At 41.0% G+C, this 20,864-nt stretch overlaps 2 protein-coding genes across 14 annotated transcripts in view; one reads left to right on the forward strand and one right to left on the reverse strand.

Moving 5' to 3' along the window:
• Nucleotides 1-371: 371 nt before the first annotated feature.
• impg1b (interphotoreceptor matrix proteoglycan 1b) lies at nucleotides 372-16,100 on the forward strand. Of its 10 annotated transcripts, none has more exons than XM_028965427.1 (19): nucleotides 372-1,032; nucleotides 3,967-4,188; nucleotides 4,891-5,057; nucleotides 5,155-5,183; nucleotides 5,322-5,362; nucleotides 5,450-5,475; nucleotides 5,582-5,713; nucleotides 5,890-5,948; nucleotides 6,040-6,221; nucleotides 6,332-6,559; nucleotides 8,688-9,493; nucleotides 9,861-9,950; nucleotides 11,649-11,868; nucleotides 12,194-12,404; nucleotides 13,545-13,730; nucleotides 13,835-13,997; nucleotides 14,644-14,727; nucleotides 15,035-15,056; nucleotides 15,547-16,100. In XM_028965427.1, the coding sequence occupies exons 1-18, from the start codon at nucleotides 960-962 to the stop codon at nucleotides 15,038-15,040; spliced, it is 2,925 nt and encodes a 974-aa protein (XP_028821260.1). In that variant the 5' UTR covers nucleotides 372-959; the 3' UTR covers nucleotides 15,041-15,056; nucleotides 15,547-16,100. The 10 variants fall into 10 exon arrangements, 8 of the variants coding, with proteins under 8 accessions (XP_028821260.1, XP_028821331.1, XP_028821154.1 ...); XM_028965498.1 differs by having other exon boundaries at nucleotides 15,550-16,100; XM_028965321.1 differs by lacking the exon at nucleotides 15,035-15,056 and having other exon boundaries at nucleotides 372-660; nucleotides 734-1,032.
• The window catches only part of myo6b (myosin VIb), a 29,838-nt gene continuing 24,323 nt past the window's right edge, over nucleotides 15,350-20,864 (reverse strand). For 3 of the 4 annotated variants that reach the window (XM_028965215.1, XM_028965174.1, XM_028965192.1), the window contains 3 exons: nucleotides 18,761-18,892; nucleotides 17,538-17,756; nucleotides 16,987-17,186 (listed from right to left, as the gene is read on the reverse strand). In XM_028965215.1, the coding sequence (XP_028821048.1) occupies nucleotides 16,987-17,186; nucleotides 17,538-17,756; nucleotides 18,761-18,892 (551 nt within the window). Of the gene's footprint in view, nucleotides 17,187-17,537; nucleotides 17,757-18,760; nucleotides 18,893-20,864 lie in introns of all 4 variants that reach the window. The other variant, XM_028965136.1, reaches the window with a different exon arrangement.

Here is a 20,864-nt window from a genome sequence, read left to right on the forward strand (position 1 = left end):
CTCTTAATTAGTCATTGAGATACACTGAAGACAGATAGATGTATAATAGAACTGTAGCCAATCAGACATGTGATCATCAGTACAGGGTTAGTTGTGAGACAACATATATGTGTTAATCTTAACAGGATGATGTCCTGCTTGTTTTCACGTTAAGTAATGTTCACTGTAATGAGGACGATTTCTGCGCTGTGATGACAGTAAATGTTGAGTAAATAGGTGATTATGCTCTGTGTCTGAAAGGACACTGTGTGCAGCACTCTGGAATGCCCTGAATGGATTTGCTCTGAAAGGGCTTATTTCTGGTAACAAAATGTTAATAAGAGCATCAGGCTGGTAATCCACGTCTCGGCTAATGAAGCTGTGAGCGTTGATCACAACACCACGTCTGACGCGCACTGCAGGAGCTGAGGCCACACCAGCCAGTCAAACAGGCGGAGAGGGACACTGTCCCAATCAGGGAGCTGGGAAGTGCTCTGCTTCATGAGCAGACGGGCTGGGATAATTCCAGGAGAGACAGAGACCGAGCAGTCCAGGCTGGGTGGTCACCCTATGGGCTGCGGACGGTGGCTTCACTGGAGATCTGGACGTTGACAGATGTTCATCCAGGAGGCTACTAACAGGATGAAGATAGTCCACCATGTGGGCCAAAAAGGATTAGGTGTAAGTGCGAGGTAAACAGATTAGTCCCAAAACGGAGCCTGCTTTTTTAACCTCGTTTGCCACTGTCACACAGCGGAGCGTCACATCTCTGCCAGGTCTTCAGGGATCACTGCTGTCCTCAGGGATCAAACATCACCCAGGACTCCTCACCTGCCAAAACCTGCTCTGTGCCCAAGTCCTGCGAAGGATATCCTCACAGCCTTTTAATGGAAACCTGGACACATAGTCACTGGAAACTTAATTTCTTATACATGGACCCCAGATAGATTGCCGGAGACCACCAAATAACCAGGTCCATCATGCCAATGAAAACGGAACTATTCCTCATCCTGCTGCTGTTTCTGTTTGCCCTCCAAGCCACTACAGTCAAAGGTAAGCCGTCTACTGACATACATTTTATGTATGAATATCTATATATTCTGTTTTGTCATTTAAATCCTATTTTAGATGGTAGGTCACAGATATATGTTTTGTCAGAGATTCACTTCAGATATAAAATACATAAACATTGGTGGATACGTGCTGCATTTGTCTCCGTGGTATAATTGCAGAACATCACAATTTGATGATTAAAGTACAATTAGCAAAAGTATAATCAATCAGAAAATGCCATACTGTTACTATTAATGCACTTTTAAAATATGCATTAACTTGGGTTGTGTTAAATAGTTTCCATCTGTCATTACTGTTGCTGTGTTAATTTTCAAATTGTGTAGGAACTGGGTTTTTTTACATTTACATTTACATTTAATTATTACATTTTTTATTGACTGATCCACACGTGAACAAATGTTGAGCAAAGCAGAGTGGATTTTGAACTGATTTTCTCTAACGAAAAACATTTCCCCGTGGTGTTGGTGTGATCCCTTCATTAACCAGGAAAACAAAGGCGTTCTGTTCGTGTCGGCGCGGGACACTAATCTCTTCTGGCTTGTAGCTCCGCTGTAAGGCCTCTCACCGCACTCCTCATAATAAGGGCCATTTAGCTGCGTCTCTGCGGTTCTCCACATGTGTAGGACAGCGTCACGGGAGCGCACATTTCGCAACCTGCTTCCATTTGTCGGTTAAATTAGACCGTCAGTCAGAAGATTGCTCAGCTTGTGATGCAGGCCTTTAATAGCCTTGCGATCTGCATGAACAATTCTTCGGGTCAATGAACATTCTTCTGTACACTGAGTCCTGGGGGCCAGATTGTGCAAGCGAGAGGCTGCTTCCTGACCCCGAAGATGTGGGGATATTGACCCGTTCATGAGAACGACTCTGCAGCAATGCAAAATCGAGGCAACTGTGACCTGTTGGGGTTTTCATCAGCCATTTAGCAAATCTCGGACACCAATGAAGGTCTTTAAGAGGTTAAAAGACCTTGAAGGTTGTATTATAACAAATTAACTGGGTTATCAGAAATGAATGAGAGCTTTCTTTCCCTGTTAGCGACTGATTTCCAAAACCCTGAAGATATGTCTGGTTGTGGTGATGAATGTGTCTCCAGCATTGTGGACCACTGTGGGCAATAGGGAAAAGGTGAAGGTCAGGAAAGGTTTCTCAACACTGTTCTTGGCCTTTTACAGCATTTCCTGAAATGAAAATGACAAACTCCTAGTAAAATATGCAAATAAGCTTCCATAAAAATATTCTATGAAAATATGATAAAATAAAAAAAGCTACAGACAGTCCTTCTTTTTCCCAATTTGTGCATCAAACACATATACTTTTGCTTTCTTTGTGCTTCATGTAGTAGATTTTTTTGTTATATGGCATGTTTTGTTTAATTTAGAATTTCTGTGTGTGTGTGTGTAAATTCCCCTTGTTTTGGCACCATAGGATGTCCATAGGATCAACTGTCTTGCACTAAATGAACGAAATCCTATAGGTTTGAAATGGGACTCAGACCTTGTGACAGATCTATAGAATATGTGAGTCCTGCTCTTTTCAGGACTCTGTTGACTTGCACCCCTTTGCCTCTGAGCAATGGATCATTTAATAACCAGAATTTGATGCAAATGGTACTCAAAGTATTTTCCTGGTTCTGAGGTCTGTAACCTATACTTTAACGCACTACTAAATCTTCTATTAAAACACATACATAATAAAAAAAGGCCTGTTTTTCTTCCAGTGCAGCCTTTTACTCTACTTCCTTTTCACCGTTCACTTCCTAATCCAAAGCCAGGCATTGCAGAACCCCAGTGTGTTACTTGCTGAGCCAGGCTTAATGTATTAAGAAAGCTTCAGAGGTCTGCCACCTGGTCACCTTTGAATGGAGTGCCTGTGCTTTCTAGTGAAATGGCTTTGCATAACAACGTGGTACTGCCTTACTGTGACACGGGACTTTAATATGGTTGACAGCCAGGAAGTGTTTTCATTTCTCAGACCCGACGTAAACTAGTTATCCCGCTAAATCTATCAGCAAACTACATTAGTCATTGTTTCAAATAGCATTAGTATTAGCCTTCTGGAATGGGGACTCGCTGTAATTTCACGGCCCCAAAAAGCCTGCTCCATTACATCTGAAAACCTGAAACTAGGACTGCGACAAAAATGGGTGTATGAAAGACAATATTTTAATTGAGAATGGGTAATCTGCCTTGATATATCTTGCTGTTATCAACAACAAATACATGTGTGTCAATTCCTAAATTCCTAAAGACCATGGAAAATGTTTTTTTCTACTGTACATTTGAATTGCCAAGGCAAAACCTTTTCAGTAATATGAAAATAGCTGATCTGGCATCAGATTCAAATCAATGTTTCAACATGCTCTAGGAATACAGGGCAGTATGTTTTCAGGATATAGAAACATGGGTTAGACATCAAACTAAGCTGCAGGGAGTTTAAGTAGTCAGTTTTGTAACATTTCTGTACATCTGGGGCCCAGAACCTGACCCAACACCAAGAACAGGATTGTCTCATTGCATGGTTGAGGGTAGCCATTTGCATATGAGTGTGATGTGTGCAAAATTGGCTTTTGATTAGACCAGTGCTTGGGTTAGACATGAACTTTGTCTCTTCTAATGTAATCTCTTTCTAGGTAAGCAACCACACTCTAAATAGTCTTGTCATCCATCTATCTAAGCATCTATGGATTGTCTAATCACTTCAGTGTAATTAGCATCAATCAGCTTCAATTGAGTTCACTTTAGCAAAACTAACCCTGTTAAATGTATACTGGTTAGTCCAAACTTAGACGTTCTTGTTTTGTATTGACACTTTAAATGGGATTTACAGGAGCTTTTCTTCATACTTTTATTATTTAACAATAAGGGAATCTTTGAGAAAATGTATTGTTGTTAAATTTTTGTCTGTTTTCAGACCTAAAAAACCAAGATTTGTTTGGGATCAGAAACGTCAAATACAGACACTTCCTACAATCTGTAAAACCAATAAGCCTGCCTTCAAATGTCCAACCTCAACACGACCTGGAGAGGCATCGGTCGAGGCGATCCACGATTTTCAGCACAGGGGTGAAAGTGTGCCCTCAGGAAAACATGGCAGAGGTGATCTCCAGCCATCGTGCATACTACAGACTGAGAGGTATTCCACTGTCGGACTGAATATTGAGTCCTAGTTTGGGTATACAGTAAAGCTAACGCATTAATAAATCATAAAGAAAGGGAACAATGCAAGGAACAATGGAACCAAGATGTAACCAGTTATACAATAGCAGTTAATTCAGACAAACATTGGTTGTAATGTGTTAAAGGTACCAGGTTTTGCTTTACAAAAGTCTGGTTGCATATCTGGGCATCTGGGCATCACTTAGGATTCTAAGTGATGCCCAGTTTCCTGCAGCCCCATAATAGTGGCTGTAGGTCTCTGGCAGCCTCCCTTTTTGGAGAGACATCCAGTTCCAGTTCTGTTGTGACATATTTTTTTAAACCATCTCATTTAATAGTGTCATGTATACTGTCTGTCAATGTAAAGTGCATAATAGTACAGTATTTTGTGATGGATTAGTGATGAGGGGTATCCCGATTCAAGAGATAAACGCAACACTCAACATCATGTACAGCCTTTAGCAGAAGCCCTTATCCAGAGTAACTATACAATCAGTAGTTAAAGGGACAGTTTCAGTTCATCCAGAGACACTCGGGGGTTAAATGTCGCAATGGTAGGATGTGGGGTTTGAACTTGTGACTTTGTGGTTTCATTTATAGGCTTGACTTTGCATATATGTAGACATGACTGTTTAAATGCATAGCCTTTTTAAACAACTAAAGGTTGCATTCTGTTCAGTTTGTCAGGAGGCTGTATGGGAGGCATTCCGAATCTTCCTAGACAGAGTTCCCGACACCATGGAATACCAGCAGTGGGTTTATGCCTGTCAGAGGGACTCACTTTGTGCAGATGATCTGGCACAGAACTTTAGCAGCTCAAAGGAGCATCTTGATATGGTTTCTAAGGTAGTTAACATTTTAGACAGAAGTGAACATACATAAACGTTTGTCAGAATTACAAAAAGAATTCAGTTCTGACTTCTACGCTGTCATTAATCCACAGATAGTAATGAATGAGGATGAAGAAGAAAGGTAAAAATCCATAAATACCAATCATTTCAAAAATTCCATTTTATTCATCTATTTTAAGTGGATTATGTAGGCTGAAGCATAATGGTGCATGAACATAGTTTATTTTGTTTTTATTAATAAGCTTTTCTCTTTTCCCAGTGAAATGGGTTTGACAACACACAAGCCCAGTCGAGAGAAATGTGAGAGGATGACCCTTCCTTAAAATTAAAAATGTATATACATATGTCTTCTTTTATATGACTAATTGTATTTTCAATACTTTTCAGGTTTAACGAATGATAAATTTGAAGATGTAAGTATTTTATCTTATTAAGAAAAGAAGAATTTTTTTTATTGTCTTTCCTGATCTGAATAGCATGGATGATGATGATGATGATTCCTTTATTCGGCAAATGCAGAATCGACATATGCCTGAGGACACTGTGGAGCACATAGTGGAGTTTAGTGTCACAATAATGAACCCAGCCTACGTTTTGACTGACCCTGACCCCAGCCAGTATCGCACAATCACACAAAGTCTACACAATCAGGTAATCTGTGCATGGGAGTGAATGGGGCGTATACACATTTGTACAGTTTTTTTCAGTTGATAAGTTCAGTTAGCCAAGCTGGCCCAGTCCAGTTCTCTTCCTAAACCATGGTAATAACTGATAAAAAAATCTAAAATATGCTTTGACAAGTATTTTTTTTATTCTCTCTTCCAAAGATGGTTCACACTTTTGAAAAACTTCCTGGATTTAAAGAGATTCGACTGTTGGAATTTTGGTGAGTTGGGACCATGTTTCTAATATAATTTAATTTTAAATTATAGTAATTAATGACACAATTTTCCCTGTGATGTATTTCTTGCTGACAGGTCTGAATATGCTTTTGCACGATATGCTGTAGTTTTTGAGTCTGGTATAAATGTGCGTACAACTGATGGAACCCCTGATGGAACCCCTGCTGGATTGTATTATAAGGAAATGGTGATTAAGGCACTAAGTGAGGACACTACCCTGCCTGTGGATATACATTCTCTGACATTTGCCCTAGAAGGTATTCCCAATTCTACTGGTCTTTCAATTAGTCTGTGAATATGTAGCTGAACATTGCAGAGCACCAACTTGATTTGTTGGCAGATACCTCAACTGTCTTGGTTATTTTAGGTGTCACAGCAGATCCTGTGCCTGTTGGAACATTCACTTCATCAGAACCTAAAGTTCAGGAAACTGTAGCATTCACAGGGGATCCTGTTGCTAACAGAATTACGGAAGGAACCCACCCATTCCTGGCCACATCAGGAACCTTTGCGATAAAGCCTTCAGTGATGCCGCCATCTGTCATCACTGAGCACCCCGACACTGACTTCAAACCCTCTGGGGTTCAGAAGCCAGGTAATGAAGGACATACCATACAGTTGTGGCCAAAGGTTTTGAGAATAACACATATACTGGTTTTCACAAAGTTTACTGCTTCAGTGTTTTAGAATTTTTTCGTTTTGTTTTTATTTGTCCACCCGCCTCTTGACGATTGGCCGCATGTTCGCAATTGGATTAAGGTCCGGGGAGTTTCCTGGCCATGGACCCAACATTTCAATGTTTTGAAGGGGCTTCATCAGAGAAAATGACTTTACCCCAGTCATCAGCAGTTTTTTTTTTTTGTTTGTTTTTCTTGAGATGTGGCTTCTTTGATGCCCTTCATGATACCAGGCCATCCTCCAAAAGTCTTCGCCTCACTGTGCGTACAGATGCTTTCACATCTGCCTTATTCCCTTTCTGAGCAATCGTTTCAAGCCCGTTCCCGCAGCTGAATCCTCTTTAGCAGATGGTCCTGGCACTTGCTAGACTTGTTTGGGCACCCTGATGGCTTCTTCACAACAGGTCAACCTCTGAAATGGTTGATTTGGTGCAATCTTAGTAGCAGCATGACTGGTTTTCAACATTTCCAAATTCTCCCACACCACCCCACTGCTACGCTCCCTCAACTGGCTTCCAGTAGCTGCCTCCGTATCAGATTCAAAATACTGATGCTGGCCTACAAAGCCAAACATTGGGTTTCACCATCCTACCTCAGAGCCCTTACTACACCTCGACCTGTAATCAGTAGGTTGCCGGTTCGAATCCCGATCCGCCAAGGTGCCACTGAGGTGCCACTGAGCAGAGCACCGTCCCCACACACTGCTCCCCGGGCGCCTGTCATGGCTGCCCACTGCTCACTCAGGGTGATGGGATAAATGCAGAGGATAAATTTCACTGTGTGCACCGTGTGCTGTGCTGCTGTGTATCACTTGTGACAATCACTTCACTTTCACTTTCACACTGCGACCCTCCAGTGCTGCTCGCCTGGTCCATCCACCACTTAAGATACGAGGAAGGCACTCATCTAGACTCTTCCCAACCTTGGCCCCTGTGTGAACTTCCCCTCGAAGTCAGAACATCACAGTTTCTTAGTATTTTCAAATGACAGCTTAAGTCCTTCCTCTTTAGAGAATACTATCTTACAACTTGTTGTAGTCTGACTTATGCAAGACAAAACTACAACAGAGTGAATAAAATAATTGTATTCATGGTTTGAACTAAATCTTCATCGACAGTAACATGAATGCATGTTGTAAGTTGCTCTATATGAGTGTGTCTGCCAAATGCCATGAATGTAAATGTAAATGTAGTAGCAGCAATATCCTTGCGTGTGAAGCCCTTTTTATGTGATGCAAGGATGACTGCACGTATTAAAAAATAAATAAATAAATTTTCCTTGCAGGTAACCATGGTTAAAAGAGGAAGAACAATGATTTCAAGCATCACCCTCCTTTTTTTACTCAGATGTGCAATACTACTCACCTGGATGTCTTTGAATGTTGTTTTTTCCCCCCTGCACACGCTGCCGCTGCTACCCCCTCTCACTTGTACCCATGGCATAATCATTATGTCACTTAGCACTATCTCGGGCATTTCACTGGATATAGTAATATCATTATTGTTATTGCGCCTTAAGCTATTTTTGATATTTGCTCTATTGTACTATTTTTTGTAAATATAATTTACTCCTCTTGTTTCTCCTACTGCATTGAGCATGTTGTTGACAAAAGAATTTCCCTCGGGATAAATAAAGTTATTCTTATCTTATCTTATCTTCGAGCATCCAGTCTGCTATTCTAACTCAGTCAGCATGACAGAATGATCTCCACCCTTGTGCTTGTCAACAATCTCAGCAGGTCCTTTTGTGGCAGGGATGAAATGCAGTGGAAAAGTTTTTTTGGGGGATTAAGTTAATTTTCATGGCAAAGAAGGACTTTGCAATTCATCCTCTGATTACCCTTCATAACATTCTGGAGTGTATGCAAATTGCCATAATAAAAACAGAAGCAGCAAACATTGTGAATAAACAGTATTTGTGTCATTCTCAAAAATTTTGGCCACGACTGTACATGCCTTAAAATATGTTTCCTAGCCCAAGTCAAAAGTTATTTACATGCAATTTTTTATACAATTAAATTTTTTGTTACATTTTTTTTCTCATTAGGATTTGAAGGGACCAATGAAAATGAACCACCTGAAACCTTAGCAGAGCACGAGGATGTCACAGCATCTATTAATTTGGATTATTTCAGCGTTGCCTCTGGACGAACATTTTTTCCATCTATGGAGTCTAACACCTTGTCTGGAATTTTGACAACACCATCACTAACCTCACCTAGGCCAAAAGAGGAGACCATTGAAACTATGGATCCTTTAGACATTCCTTCAGTTCCTGCTGAACCCGGACAACCACCTTTAGTGTCTTTAACTGAGCCTGTTAAGCCTATAGATTCCCCCCCAGAGGCCACCACAACTGAACCCAGTAAACCCACTGACATCACTTCTGTCCAACCTACTATTCCTCCAATTGATCCTGTGGAGGTCCCACCCAAACCCACGGACTTAGAGTCCCTAGAGCCTATTGATGTTCCTACAGGGTATACAATATCCACAGTGACCCCTCGTCCTTTCCCTGACCTAGCCGAGGACGTGACTCTGACAACGGCTCTCTTGGAAAAAATTACTTTTGATGCCGCAGATATGCAAGAGGATGTGGAGCTAACTGAAAAGGACAGCACCACTGCACTTGATTATGGTAGCGCAGATGCCTCAGACACAGATGAGCAGGAAGAGTCAACGGCTCCACCCGCACTCAGACATATGTCCACGCCCTCCATGATTGCTGCGAACCAGGCGAAAGATTTAGTCGTATTCTTTAGCTTGCGAGTAACTAACATGATGTTTTCCGACGACCTTTTCAACAAGAACTCTCCTGAGTACAAATCGCTGGAGAATACATTTCTTGAACTGGTAGGTCGACATCTTTTTGTCCTTGACATTGTTTTTGTACATGCCTCTTTCTTTGCTCTTTATGAATAGCTTCAAGATTTTGTCAATGTTGTTCAAACCAAAAGTGCAATGTGGAAATATATTTTTTTTTGGATGGATGGATGGATGGATGGAGGGATGGATCCACAGACATGAGCTTGTGGACACTAATTTTAGGAAATCGAAATATTTTTTCTACAGAAGGGTATTTTTTCAATGAACTTATTTTTATACTTTTCTGAAACGACGTAGAATTATCTCAAAAGTGCTTATAAAGATCTTACATTCTTTCCACACTTGACAAAATAGTGGATTTCCCTGTCAAGTAAAAATTTTGTGTTTTAACTAGAGACAATTCTCCGAACCCAACAACTCACCAAACCTTGGAGCCTCCACTAAATCTGAGAATGGGAGAGAAAGGACATTAGCTTCAATACCGGTATCCTTAAGACAAAAACAATAGATAATCAATTTTAATATAATAAACTAACAACTAAACAATTAGCAACTAAAAATCTGTTACTGTTAAATATGCATGTGTGTCTGTCTTTAACCCACCTCTGCAGTGTTCATATGTATAAAGGCTTCTCTTGCTTCAATCAAACTAAATTGTTTAGTTGTTTTTTTCTGCCATTGGAGTGAAGTTTTTGATTTTGTCTTGCCTTAATGCTTTGTGCTCTGGATTTTAGTTGTTGTATGACTGCACAGTGCTGGAAAATGGCACAGCAGCACATTCAGTTCTGAGTCTAAATCTTCCTTCGTGTACAATGCATGGATTTTATATGGATTAAAATAAATGTGCTTAATTACAAACAGTAGGTATTGCTGGCATTGCTCAGGTGGAGAATTCAAACGGGAACTCAATGGATGCATTGCATCAATGTTTTTTTTACTGTTGTATGGAGCATACAGATTTAAAGGGGTTGCACCATTGCTGGCTGAGTATTTTATATTCATGGTTACATTGGGTTCATATGAAATTCATATGTGTTGAGAAAATGGAACCTTTCTGCCCAAAAGTCAAAATCATTGCTGGCAAATTAGAACAGTACAAATTGTTGTCTTCATGGCTGTCACAACTGCTTGTGTGTGTGTGTGTGTTTCTTCAGTCAAGGAGGAGTTATTGTATAGTCTACTATGAGAGGGATCTGTAGATATCTAGGCCTAATGCACATCTGTAGAGTTCAAGAGGCTGAGGTGAATGCCAATTATTTCAGCCATTGGTTTGTCTGCTCACCCCTGACTGGGAAGTAGAGGTTTCTCATTGGGGCAGCATTATACCCATTGTGAGCTGGCTGGCAGCCCAAAGGTGAGAAGTGGAGCTGTAGAGCCAGAGCTGCACGTAATGCCTCTTATCTCTTAGTGTACAGGCATGGCCTGCTGGGTTAAGACCTGCTAATCTTCTTTTCTACCTACTGAGTACCATGTGCTAAAAGCATAGTGACCCTTTCATCCCGGGCATCATGCAGATAGATGACTGCATCCTGACTTCTACACTTTTCATTTATTTATTTGTTATCTTTTGTTTAATTTGCATTTTTCACGTTCATTTCTGTTTGACCTTTTATTTCATGTAATCCTTTTCGTTAATTTATTTTTATTATATGTTTCGTTTTATTTTGTCTTTCACTCAAGGTTCCGTACCTTTACAATAAAGTTCAGAAATGAAATAGTCATGTTGTTGAGTTCCTGTTGTGAATAACTACGGAATTCTTTTAAAATGAGCTATAAAAGTTGTTGAACTTGATTAAGTGCTGAACTTGATGAACTATCTTTGATCTATCTTTATGCTCAAGTTGATCATGGCATTTCACCAACAGCCAAAAAGTGACTGTAAATATGGGTGTTCCAAAAGAACATTTACCTCAACTAACATTCTAACCATAACTCTCATTAACACTAAAACCTCATGTGCAGGCTATATTCGCTGCTAAGCTTTATCTTGACTAAATAGAGAACCACTGATTTATTAGTCTTCCTGTCATTCACTGTCATTGTGTGTTGTTGTTTTTTTCCTGTATTTTGTCGGTTTTGCTTTTAGCAAAATACGCTCACTTCTTTAAATGACTTCTTTAAAAGTCAAAATACTGAGAGCGAAATCCATTTATCCTGTCATTTTCTTTCCCTTTTCTTCCAGCTTCTCCCATACCTACAATCTAATTTGACAGGATTTAAAGAGCTACAGATTCTGAACTTCCGAAATGGTAGTGTGGTAGTGAACAGCAAGATGAAACTGCAAAAGCCAGTGCCGTACAATGTCACAGAGGCGGTGCACTGCGTGCTGGAGGACTTCTGCAACGCCGCATCCAAGCGGCTGGATATGGAGATTGACAGCGGCTCCCTGGACGTCGAGGCCGGTAGGCGTTCTAACCTTTTTTTTGCTCGGGATCCACCGTGAAAGTTTTAGGGACTGTCACCAGGTCCAAATGGGCTCTTGTGAGAATCCGCACGGGCCTTAAAATGCCCAGAATGGTGGAAATCAATGATCACGTGATTCCTCCTGTCAGAGGGAGTTCTGCTTTAACGTGGGTGAATAACTCTGAGAGCCACTGCGGGCAAACTTGATTAATGAAACCTCCTAAAGCTGTCGCTCCCGCTTCAAAATTCACTGCCGTTGTTTACCACCCATAGAAAGTAAGCGGCCCGCCGCAAACACTAATGCGTCATGCGCTTCCCTTTCAGCTGACCGTGCAGACCCCTGCAGGTTTATGGCCTGCAACGAATATTCCAGATGCGTCACGAACACGTGGACCATGGAGGCGGAGTGCCTGTGTGACCCGGGCTACAGCTCGGTGGATGGGTTGCCCTGCCAGAGCATCTGCAGCCTGCAGCCTGACTACTGCATGAACGGAGGGCTGTGTGAGATCATCCCTGGCCATGGAGCGACCTGCAGGTACAGACACTGTTACCCACAAAACCTCTGATGAAGTGCCTACGGGCCCTGACTTGGACCCTGAGTCTGGCTCAACCTTTGATAGAGGCTGGGTGGGGGGGTGCTCTCTCATTTCTCTACATGTGACACATGGCGTGAGTTGATCGTGTGTGAGGGGCTTGAGATATGGGCAATGCGCTACACTTTGAGGCACCTTGGAATGGGAGAATTGCTTCATTAGATGGGCGATGATGGTGTGGCAGCACTACGGTTCATTTCTGACATAAATCATGGTGACTTACAATCAGTAGTTACAGGGAGAGTCCCCCTGGAGAAGCTCACGGTTAAGTGTCTCTCCCAGGGACACAGTAATAGTAAGTGGGGGTTTGAACCTGGGACTTTTGCGGTCATCTGGTTCATATGCGAGCACGTTACCCACCAGGGTACTACTGCCATGACTACCATGCGGAACAAAATAGGTCTTTTTGGTGTTGATATCAAGTTGCAAGTTTGGCACAGTGCTGAGGCTGCTTCCATACATATTTTATCGTTAGAGGAGCACCCAGTATGTGAGCTTCATGAAGGAATCCCAGGTTTGTTCCCCCTGTGTAAGAGCGAAAGGGATGCACCTGCATTTCAGCTTGGGGTAGAAGAAGGGAAGTATAGGGAATTATAGGGAGATTTCGGGGCGAGGCCTGTGTGTGCACCATATGAGAGCGAGGATCGTGTGGTAAGAGTAGTCGGGCTCTTCATTACTGGATGACTCGCTGTGGCGCCCTTGAAGGCCTGCATAATTAGTGAGCTGCATGATGGGCTGCAGATTAACTTGACCCCCAGTGTGGAGGACCCCAGAAAGGCGGGGTCAAGTGGTCAAGGATTTCCGATCTGACAGTATGGGACACGTTTACATCAGTTTGTGCCTTGAACTTTTTTCACCCTCATTAATTTGTCTTCTGTGCTCTTTTCATTCTGACCTTAGTGTTTTTGGTTTTTGACCTTTCTCAACCACACACAAAAGACATTAAATTTACCATCCTTTTTTATAAATATTATACATTCACCCATACAATGAGACAGTGTGTTCTGAATTGAAAAAAATTATATTTTCACAATGGCACCCATTTGTTTCATCTTTGTGACTAGCTTTGTGTCATGTCTTAGGTGTCCTGTAGGCAAATATTGGCACTACCATGGGGAACGCTGCAGTGAGCTGGTGTCTCAGCCTGTCGACCCGCTCATTTTCGTCACCTGTCTGGTGGGGAGCCTCCTGGTGGTCTTTCTGGTGATCGGCTTGCTGATTTTTATCAACAAGAAATGCATACGGACCCGAAAGACGGTGACATTGATGTAAGTTTTCTTTCCGCAAATCAGTCCTGGAGAGTGAAGTGCGAAGCATCTGTTCAACATGTAAAATGTAAACACGCATATATCTCATCCCATGTACAATGTAGGCACCCTGAAAACCCATTTCCTCTGAGGGTAAATCCAGGTTTTGAGAATGACGATGGTCTCTTGACCCAAGTGACAAGAATACACTGTTCTGATTCCAGCTCTTCACAGCTGTGTGAACAGGGCACTTTTCGTTCCATTGAAAACATACATGTTAGCATTGAGGTAAAGGGGCAAAGGTCGGCTGTTGGGCTAACTCCTCACTTGCTCCAACTAACAACTAACAGCTCGATATTCTCTGCAGTCTACAAACTATCTTTTTTAAATACTGTAAATAATGTTACTAAGAAGATGCTAACTAAGAATACCCTTAACTTGAGATTCACTTCATTTCAAAGCTAACAAAATACATACAAAATACATACATGTATTTCATGTATGTGTGCTTCCCAATTTCTGCAGTTTTATAAAAGGATTTGTTCAAAAATCACGAAAGTGATAATTGAACGCCATTCATGCACAACACTGACTAAGGAGAGAAATGCAAAGATGCAAATCCATGCAGAACGAGTACAGAATTATTTATAATAAATGTAACGCCATTGGTTTTTTAATTAAATTTTTTTTTAATCAGATACTTTGAACGGTAAGAGTTTCATATGGATTTCTTGGTAAGTTTCAGTGAAATGAATATGCCAAGGTTGGACTTTCATAATGTTGCTATGATTCCCTTCAGATCAGCATGGGTTGGCATGTATTTGCAATAGGTGCTTTAACACATTTTCAGCATCCTGTTACAAAGTAGAGCTTTGCTATGGATTAGTGATTCACCACTGAAACGCTGACAGCGAACTGCTGCTCCCTCTTTCAGATCCCCAGACAGCTCTACTCAGCCAGATGCGAAAAGCTAGTGCCGGACTTTGTAGAGTTTCACCACGAAATAGCACACAATGAGGTAAGCTATACTGACAAAAACAACTTCACTGTGCCTCTATACCACAGGCTCAATTACATTTATATTGATGGCATTTAGCAGACGCCCTTATCCAGTGCAACTTACAATCAGTAGTTACAGGGACAGTCCCCCCTGGAGACACTAAGCATTCGGTGTCTTGCTCAGGGACACAAGTGGGGCTTGATCCTGTGACTTTAGGCATCTTATCAGTGGACAGTTCAAGTGGTCTATGACAATGCGTAAACTTATTGGTTCTTCAGTGTTCCATTATTTCATTAGTGTTTATTTAATTAACCATTCTTTATAGGTTTAATGAACTTTAATTTAAGGTAAGACAACCATATCGAAATGTTACTAATATAACAGTCACTATTAAAATTACATTTACAGGGCATATTAAATCCTGGAACTAACCATTTAAAAATCTATTAATTTTATTAATATAAATTATATTTTTCAAATACAATTCAATAAAATTTTGTCAACTTCAATGTAATGCTTTTAAATTAATAATGAACTTTTTGCAAACTTCAGAAGGCTTTTTGCTCACAAATGATCAACAACCTCTGAAAATCATCCAAAGAAATTCACTCACTTAAATGCATTCTTTTATTATACAACTCTTGCTTAATATGCATTGTGAAATATTTTAAATAACTTGGCCTAACAGACATGCTCCTTCTCACTTAGCTGAGTCTGTCACAGTGAACGGTGGCAAATTGCATGCAACTGCATGCAAATTGCAAGCATACATAATGCAACAACGTAAAACATTATTTATGTGCAAGTTTGTCATGCTGTTTTTTTCTGTCCTGTCAGCAGACATGGCAACTGCCTAATGAATGCAGGACGTCCAGTTGCCTTGTACAGGGACCGGATCAAGAAGATTTTGAATTAACTGTTTTATGATGTCAGATCGTACACTCTTGCAACAGAGGTGAACATGGAACCAAAGGTCTCCGTTTATAAAGAAGTCCGGGTAAGCAGGCAGTCTGTGGTCAGCGGGCTTGCAGGAGGTATGGATAGACTCTTCAAGGATTGTCCTTCAGCAGTCGAGTCAATGCAGTACAAAGAGGAAACATAAAACTGATTCATGTACGGACTGCTCTCGCAAAGCATCATTGAAGGATCAGTCTCCTTTGCATATCCTTGCTCAAAGGTTGTTCTTCTTTCCCTCACAATGAGGTGTTTATTTAAAACTGGATACACTTGGTATCATAAGTGCATATTAGAAAAAGCTCTCTAGTCCAAAAACCAAACTGATGTAATTATTAGACGTTTTGCATAACACCGAATCAGCTCCTGAAACATATGGATGATAAGGATGATTTTATACTATCTTTCATTCAGACAAATAAAGCTTTTTTCAACAGGAGCTAATGTTTCATACCTATTTTATATTTTAGTATATATTAGCCTGGTCTATAGAAGGTTGGATGTTGGGCACTCAATATTTCATACACAAGCAAGTAAATTGATCCTTCACAGATTTCACAGCAAATCATTTATTCAAGCACCTAAATTGCTCCATGATTTACAGAAGACACGGATTTCCAGTGTAATAAACGAGATATTGCTTAGCAAAGTACAAAACTGCTCAGAGAAAGATAGATAGTCAAAGAGAAAGTTCTGCTTTCAGGACAAAACTATCAGGGTCTAGCGCTACAAAAAAAATGTAAATCGAACACATGATAATAATAATACACATACAATATTTTTGTCATTCTGACTTCCAGGTTATCTACTTATAAAACAGAGACTCCAGCATGTCCAGTAGCACTCTTTCATTTACATTAGAAATTACATTAGACGACAGGTTTAATAAAAAATTGATAATTGAACAGAATACCATTGACACATTAAATCCTAAACGTTTTCAGTAGGAGGTGTACAGTGCAAAGACTTACACTGTCAGCTAAGAAATAGTCACAAACAACGTACAATATCAATAGGATGTCAAATTAAGGATGAACTAAAAATAACTGTCTGACATGAACAAATGACATGGTCAGGTACTTTAAGGCCCCATATTATACTGTGTCTCAATATCTATAGGAAAATATAAACTGGTCTTGATGTTCATAAGGTCTCACAGCAAAATGACACTAACAAAACAAATTAACAGATTACCTTAGATCAGATGAAACATAACTACGGTGACTTCTAAACCTGATCCCTCTGAAACCACTAGGCGCCGCGCTCTTCCATTGACTCAGGGTTTATGTATACCCGCAGCGAGCAGGGTACAAAATGGGCATTTCACTTGAGGAGGTTCTGGAGCATAGCTGTGGCGTACGTGGGCCGGGCCTGTTTGCTTTCGATGGCGTTCCTCAGGTACTGGATGCCACCACAGCGCTCCCAAATCTCCTCAAACTGCCGGGGCAGGATCTCAGCCCCCCGTTTCCGCGTCAGGCCCGTCTCCTCCAGGCTCAGCTCGCACATCTCCATGTCATCTTTACCTGAGGGCAAGAACTTATTCATTATAGCCTTGCATATTATGTTCTGGATTAATTTTAAAACAGACACTGACAATGTGCACTGTTTTTTACATTCTGTTTAATGTTCCCTGAAATTATCTTTTTGGAGACCCCAAGGGTATAAAAACTATAAGCTTTGCTTGGTACATTTGCAATTTGACAGCACCATCTAGTGGTGCTTCCTTTTATCACACTGAATACTAATAAGCCTTTGCAGAGTTGGTTTTTTTCTATTCATCTAAAAATGTTCTCATATTTGCAAAGATTAGAAAGCCAACATACAATATTTTAAGACACATTTAAACAGGGGATTCCAGAGGAGCAGATAAATACCTGCCACTAGCAAGATGGGCTGCTTGTCTGGATGGAGCTCCATTTGTCGGGCAATCCAGGGTCCATCAAAGTGGGCATACCACCAGCCCTTCTTCTTGTTCTGTGGGTCTTTGTATTGGTCAGCAGGCCGGATGAATGGGATCCGGAAGTAGCGCTGCTGTCGATTCATGGTGATCTCCTGCTGCCGGGCTGGCATAGGCGTGGGTGGGTTCTGTTGGGCTGCACATTTTTTGGTTCAGGAAATCAATGATGCAATACTAATTAATAACACATAAATAATACATACTTTATATTCTCCTATATTCTCCAACTCTCAAACCCACTTTAAAGTTATAATTTCCTATTGTAACCCATATGTCAAGACCAGAATCGATTCTGGTGGTTGGATGTCTGCGTAGCACCAGCCATCTAGTAGAAGATGCTATGGTGCGTCTCTCTAATAAAGTGGCCAGTGAGTGTATTTCATGCAGCCTCAGGCTGCAGGGAAAAAATAAACTTTCAAAGTTTTACTAACTTTTTGAATGAGCCCAACTAACAACCTACGAAAGGGGAGAGGGGGGGAGCCTTAAAAGCCCTGGCTCAGAGGATTCCACCTCCACGGCATTCACACTAAATGCCAGGGAATGCTGCAACATGGTGGGATCAACAAAGGACAAGGCAGAAATGGATTCTGCTTTTGTTCCTTCAGCAGAAAAGACCTCCAAAGATGAAAAAGGGTGAAAAAATGATTTTTTTTCTTTCATACAATCAAAGGCACAGCAGTACTTTCAAGCCAGGAAATAACAATATAACTCCAGAGGTAAATATATTCTGGAAGGCACACGAAATAACTTATGCCCTGAGAGGTTCAAGCAGTCGCCACGGCGTCACACAGGAACCCATCATCAGACCACGATGGCAGAATAAGATTGGATGCTACACTCCAGTGCTGAAAGGGCATTTATGGACCACGGGCCCCAGAGCTGGTTGAACAAATGCGTCTGCAAACAGGCATTTCCATCACTTCCACTAATAAAGACAGTGATCCCACTGCTTATGACAGAGAAGTTTCCTCACCTTATGTCACCTTGTGTTCGACAGCAAGCTAAACCTACACGGAAAGTCAACAAGCTCCTGGGGATTTATATGCTGGTTACCTTTTTAAGAGGAAATTGTGCTGTAAAAAATATGACTGTGTACATATGAATAATGCAGGAACACTAGAGGACCATGGCAATTCCTACCATAATCAGTGACTGATTTGGGGGCTCTCTGCTCAGTGTCGGTGTTGCGTTTTTTGTTCTTGGACTTCCAGGCATGGTAGACCTTCAGGCGTCGATGGAACTCCTCCCTGCATGCAGCCAGCAGCTCAATATCTAGAGAGACATTATTTCAATATCATATATGGACACATTTTTCAAGGTATATGTAAACAAAATGTTATATATTCTTTAAAAATATGTTTGGGTAGAATAACAGACGTTTCTGTCACACCAACTCATTTATGGGACTTTTTCTGTTTCTGTATTGTACAACTGAACACTCAAAACTACGCAATAACAAACATGGTTATGTTGTGAACAAAGCCAAATGTTTCATATTTCAGGTACTTGCTAGGGTGATTCACTCACTTTAATGATGTTCTAATTAATCTGTTCGCTAATAGCATGGCAAAACACACTCCAGCCGTTGTAGGGCGTTCATACAGGCACGTGGAGGCCACACACACTACTCAGCCTCATTTTTACTTGTTTTAAGTTGGATCAGCCTCTAGTGTGTTTTTACACTTTAATTTTGAGTGTGATTCCAAATCCAGACCTTCATGGGTTGATACATTTGATTTCAATCAATAATTTTTGTGTGAGTTTGTAAACACGTTAAATTATGTAAAGAATAAGAATATTTCTTTCATTCAGATCTAGGATATCTTATTTTTGTGTTCAATTAATTTTGAATTCATTTAAATGGCTAAGAGCATCTTATCCTAAAAATATCATTAGGGCCTGAGCACCGAAGTTGCAAAGTCCTATTGTTTCTGCAAATATTATTGTTATTATTATTCTCCTTCTCACAGACTTTGCCATTTTTCAGGTGCTTCCTATGCATGAAAACAATTTTATTTGCTCCACACGTCACAATTCGCCTAAAGCTCATTCTCAGACAGATTTCGTCCTGGGCATGGCCAGGGTTGCTCAACAGTGCCACCTTACCCCTTCTGGCAAGCCGTCAAAATTACATATCATTTTAGGGGGGACAAATCCTAAATTGCAGTAAACATTGAGTTATCGAGTTGAAAATTAACAGGAATTTTTTCACACCCTAGTCATATCCATGAATGAATTTTGAGACCTTGGTATAGGGCCACAACCTGGCAAGAGGATCCGGATCCGCCAAGGTGCCACTGAGGTGCCACTGAGCAAAGCACCATCCCCACACACTGCTCCCCGGGCGCCTGTCATGGCTGCCCACTGCTCACTCAGGGTGATGGGTTAAATGCAGAGGACAAATTTCACTGTGTGCACCGTGTGCTGTGCTGCTGTGTATCACATGTGACAACATGTTCCTTGTGCAGTGTTTATAAGGAATTTGTGATATGTTGAACAGTTTCTTTCACATAACATTTTAAATGCAGGGGTGACTTTGGAGCAAACTGTTTTTGTACCCTGTGGGAATACAATTTAACCTACATACCACGAACTTTATCACCAGAGCAATCACACAGTTATTGAATGATAGTAGTGGTGGGGAAAAAATAATGATAATATAAATATTGCAGGAGGATCATTGGACAGTAAGCAATTTCCTCCGGGAATAATAAAGTTTTCTGATTCTGATTCTGATTAAGTAATGGTCCAATTGCAAGTCAGTGATGTTTGATTGATTGTCCAGTTTGTGTGTTGGTAATTGAGTATTGTAGACTGCATGGGCGGGATTGACCTACAGATCACACGTAATTGTTTAGCATGTTAAGTTAACAAGTTTAACATTTCACATGTCAAAGATCTTATTTCTATCTTTGATGGTGTTGCCGTGTGGTGGTGTTAAATTCACCTCTTGCTAAGACAGTCTGCTCTGCCTGTGAGTGAGGCAGACTGCAGGGGGTCTGTGTGTGCGTCTCTGTGTGTGTGAAGCTTGAAAAGAAAATCCTCCAGGCTGAAAGGGGCGGGTTTAGCTTGCTCTATGAGTGTGCTGGAGAGAGAGGGGGGTGGGTTCTTTCACAGGAGCATTGGAGTCAGATGGCTACCAGTTTCAGTGAATACTGAATTCGGTAAAAACATTCTGCACACATCCGTTGTTTTACGGTAACAACAAAGGGCGTTTCACCATGTTTGCGAGGGCCCGTTAATC

The sequence above is a fragment of the Denticeps clupeoides genome, chromosome 1 (genome assembly GCF_900700375.1).
Source record: "Denticeps clupeoides chromosome 1, fDenClu1.1, whole genome shotgun sequence".
Classification (NCBI taxonomy): Eukaryota; Metazoa; Chordata; class Actinopteri; order Clupeiformes; family Denticipitidae; genus Denticeps; species Denticeps clupeoides.

Bases quoted from the DNA above. Each gene is read 5' to 3' on its own strand.
- impg1b (XM_028965288.1), top strand. From the start codon at position 960: ATGCCAATGAAAACGGAACTATTCCTCATCCTGCTGCTGTTTCTGTTT. The intron at 9,494-9,860 runs GTAGGTCGACAT...TGTTTTAACTAG, and splicing joins AGAATACATTTCTTGAACTG to AGACAATTCTCCGAACCCAA. The intron at 13,998-14,643 runs GTAAAGGGGCAA...TCCCTCTTTCAG, and splicing joins ACATACATGTTAGCATTGAG to ATCCCCAGACAGCTCTACTC.